This window comes from Mizuhopecten yessoensis, unplaced genomic scaffold (genome assembly GCF_002113885.1).
Source record: "Mizuhopecten yessoensis strain PY_sf001 unplaced genomic scaffold, ASM211388v2 scaffold5525, whole genome shotgun sequence".
Classification (NCBI taxonomy): domain Eukaryota; kingdom Metazoa; phylum Mollusca; class Bivalvia; order Pectinida; family Pectinidae; genus Mizuhopecten; species Mizuhopecten yessoensis.
In genome coordinates this window covers 131,428-135,639 of record NW_018406092.1, presented here as the reverse complement: position 1 = coordinate 135,639, position 4,212 = coordinate 131,428, and the positions used below count along the sequence as shown (strand labels likewise).

The following is a 4,212-nucleotide window of genomic DNA, read 5'->3' as shown; positions in this document are numbered from 1 at the left end:
CAATACCGTGGCGCAGCGTCCGTCGTCCGCTAACTTTTCCTTTAAAACGCTCTCAGTCCTTTCCGGCTCAAAAGATCTTTGACTTAATTTGGTCTAAAACGGGAGGTATGGCCCCATGGGGCAGAGGGGCGGGGCCAAATAGGGCAAAAAGAGGTAAATTTTCAAAAATCGTCACTTTCTTAACTAAAGGAGGGTTTTATCAAACTTGTTCTATAACATATTTGGCCAAAGTGTTCTAAACGTTTTATAAATAGAGGGTATGGCCCCCAATAGGTGATATAATGATAACTCTTTTAAAAACTGTATCCTTTTGTATGAATATAGGTATTATCAACAAATTTGTTCTATATCATCTGTAGGAAAAAGGGACTAAACATTGTATAAAAGGAAGGTGTTGCTCCCTTGGGGCAGAAGAGCGGTCCCATTAGGGGGAAGAACGAAACAATCGGTTTGAAAATGTTTTTCCTTCAAAACGAATGGACGTAATTAAACCAAATTAGGTATAAAGCATCCTTTGGCAAATAACACTCCTTTTTTCATAAACCGTTTGATATACTGGTATGGTACAAACTCTTCTATATTTCAATGATGATACCATTAATAGAAGTTAGGAACAGTTGGACTTTATTTATTTTCTCCTACCTACTCTTCCATTATTGTTGCATTTCAATCACTGGAGCGTTTTGATTTGGAAAGTTCTTTACACTATATTAATGTTATTCACAAGATCTGACAAATTCATTTAGCTAATTCTTGCATTTAGTACCGCAGATGAGTTGTAAATCGAATAAATTTGCGATTTAGTGTAGTAAGTGTTTATTGTAGCTTTCAGCATTGGCTTGACTTTTTAAAAGGGTGCCTTCTTTCCTTACATTTCTCGAAGCTAACATACATTCAACTTCAAAAAGTTTATTTTAGTTACACATAGGGCTTCAACTGGGTGCTAGGGATATATGAACTAAGCGTGTGTAAATTCGTGTAAGTGTGGAATTTTGTTGACAATGTAGTGCATAGGGTATATATGTATACGAGTATCATATGTGTTTTTTTTAACTACAGTGAACAAGGCTTGACTAATTTAAAGGATCACTTGGTGTAGAGATGATATTTGAAAAACGACCTCCTCGTATTAGACTATCAGGTTTGCCTGTGAATGTTAACAAAGCTTCAAATGAGATCGATCACATGATTATGGATATTCAAAGATTGCATCTGACGAAAGAGAGAGAAAAGATCACAGCGAAATGCGTAGAATGGTCAGTAATTGATGAATGCGATGACGGTAGAAAACTGCTACCTTATCCAGAGGAACTAAACCATACGATCGAAAACGACTACCAACAACAACAACCAAAAGCTACATTTTGTGATGAAAACGGTACCCGCTACGAAATTGACTTTTCGACCATGGAAGAATATCCTGTCCATGATCAGAGCGACCGGGCGAAAGTTTTACGGAAAGACAAGCTACAGGCGACCAAAGGTAAGTAAACTTTTTGTTAGTTTGATGGTCGACTGATAATCTATTAGCAAAGTAATATCAACTTCAATTCCATTATTTAAAGTGTCTTTTTAATTATTTACCTTAAATGTCAGTCTTAGATTCCGGTCTTCAGCCTCCGACGACATGGACCCCGATGACCGATCAGGATCCAGTAATCGTTGTACCGATGCAAGCAACTGATTCCGAGTATACAGACGTGTTGAAAGATTTCAACGCTACAATTGGAAAAGATAATCCCACAATAGTTAAGGTAGGTTTTACAGCAAATTGTAAATTTGATTAAAAAAATGTTTACTTTCATATTGGCATAAACACCAAATATTTTAATCATGTATATTACTATTGTGTCAATAGATTGAAAGAATACAAAACCAGACACTGTACCAACAGTATATGACTAAAAAAGCAGAGATGGACCGAAGCTGCGGCGGGCAGAGTGAGAAAATGCTGTGGCATGGAACTGCAGAGGGTGCGGTAGACAGTATCAACATGTATGGCTTCAACCGAAGCTTCTGTGGGAAAAATGGTTAGTGTATTATTGCATTCCATTTTAAACCTAGTTATAGAGTTTTAGAATCTATGTATGTCATCCTCATAATAACAATAGTATGAATAAAAGTCCCCTCAACATATAAACAAACATAAAATAATGACAATTCAGAATCCATATACATTGTTAACTTATCATTACAGCAACTGTTCATGGCGATGGTCATGATTCGAGATAGGTCCCCGTTGATTTTCGCTATATTTAAGCATTATGTACATAAGCTTCCAGAAATATATGAGTATCCTTGTACCACTGCCAAAAACATTAAGTTAGATTGGAATCTTTTAACCGATATAACAATGACTTTAATAAATAAAAAAAGAATCATTATCATGCGAAAACTTTATGGATTATGATAAATATGAAATGAAACAAATCAACAAAAGTAATTCCATGGTTGAAAACGCTAGATTTCCTATTACAATACGACCTCTCTAACCAAATGAGCTGTTACTAATCAGGGATAGCTAGCTGACCTAGTCCCATAACAGCTATACCTAAAACGTAATTAAGGGGAGACAACTACACGCATGAAAAATTAATCTTCTTGCTTTGCCAACAGTAGGACAGGGATCCTTTATCTTTATCATAAATGGTATGGCAGTGATAGTTTACTTATTGTATGAAGTAGCTAATTATGAATCAAAGCCAAATATGTACTTATCTTTTAACTTTTTGACACATTCTGTTCAATGAAGTTGTGGTAAAAACAAAAACAAAAATTTTGGTACTCGAAAAATCATAATAACGTTTTAATGGGTTTTTTTAATTGATTTTCTATTTTCGAAAATCAGCGGGAACCATTCTTTTTGTAAGATATGTATATATATATATATAGCATCGGTTTTCATGTTTGTGCAATTTCTACACATAACCATTCTTTTCAATCTAGTTGGACTTTGAATTTCGCATACTATGTGACTTATGCCAATAATGCATCTTCGCCAGCCAAGGGTTGATCCAGTACGATCTACCTGGGATCGTACCGGATCAACCCTTGGCTAGCGAAGATGCCAAGAATGAGGCCTTTGCATGAAATGATGTGTTAACAGCACTGGTCCCATTGCCCAATGCCACTAAATTCAAACTTAGCAGCCATTAAACAACAAAAATATAATAACAGTAATGAAGGTCAACTGCAAGACAGTATATATTTCACTACTTGTGTCTCATACCCAATTTAATTAATTGTGAATCGAGAGGAAATGTATTTATGTTTGTATACTGAACTCATTCTCCCTTACTGTTTACGTTCTTTTGTTTTTTACACATAGCAAGTATTGTACACAAAATGGTGGAAATAGTTTAAAACTACATTAACTTTACATCCAGTTTCATGGAAACCTTTATTAAATATAGTGTGTTTGAATTTCTCACTTTTCGTAAATTGTTTTAACATTTATTTATAAAACACCTCTCTAGCCAATCATAACAACACGTGCATTGTCAACTTGTTCATTGAGTTCAATGGAACAACATGAAAGGACTGGTAAATCAAAATTGTGTTAAATGTTTTACTTATGAATAGTTTTATCAATTCTAAAATAATAAAACTATCTTTTCTATTTTATTTTATGCGTTTGTTATTGTTTTTAAATGAGGGCTTCACTTGACCAACACAATCCGTTATCTCTACACATAAACATGATTAGAACATAAATGTACGCATCACAGGAACAATATCATCATGTCATACAGGTAAATATCAAACAAAGAACATGTAACAAGATAAATATATATTATACAAATAGGTCAAAATACATATATCTCTAAAAGCATGCAAAATAATATCGTTTCACACAGACACACCTCAAAAGAACGTGTCATACAGGTAAACATTACAGACAAATGTCATACAGATAAATAGTACATCAACATTTTATATAGGTTAATCAACGGAAATACATGCAGTGCGAGTACATAACACAGGCGCTTGTCTTACTAAACATCACATGAACTTGTCATATTGTTAATCCTCTTGGGAACATGTCACATATCTTGGAATTTTACCACTTTACGTAATGGAAGATATCGTGACCGATCAAATTCAAGGCTATTCCGAATTTTGGAATGTCAATTCAAGAGAAAAAAGTATCAACACAAGTTAAAAAAAAAAGGTCTCAAGTCAGATAGAAAAAGGCAAATATAACGAGACGCC

General features: G+C 34.4%; 1 protein-coding gene across 2 annotated transcripts; it reads left to right on the top strand.

Annotated features, from left to right (window-relative positions):
- The first annotated feature begins 1,111 nt into the window (after window positions 1–1,111).
- LOC110450882 (poly [ADP-ribose] polymerase 14-like) lies at window positions 1,112–2,050 on the top strand. Of its 2 annotated transcripts, none has more exons than XM_021498655.1 (3): window positions 1,112–1,483; window positions 1,597–1,754; window positions 1,859–2,050. In XM_021498655.1, exons 1-3 carry the CDS (start codon window positions 1,186–1,188, stop codon window positions 2,033–2,035), a joined length of 633 nt encoding a protein of 210 aa, XP_021354330.1. In that variant the 5' UTR covers window positions 1,112–1,185; the 3' UTR covers window positions 2,036–2,050. The 2 variants fall into 2 exon arrangements, with proteins under 2 accessions (XP_021354330.1, XP_021354331.1); XM_021498656.1 differs by having other exon boundaries at window positions 1,116–1,483; window positions 1,603–1,754.
- Window positions 2,051–4,212: the final 2,162 nt, after the last annotated feature.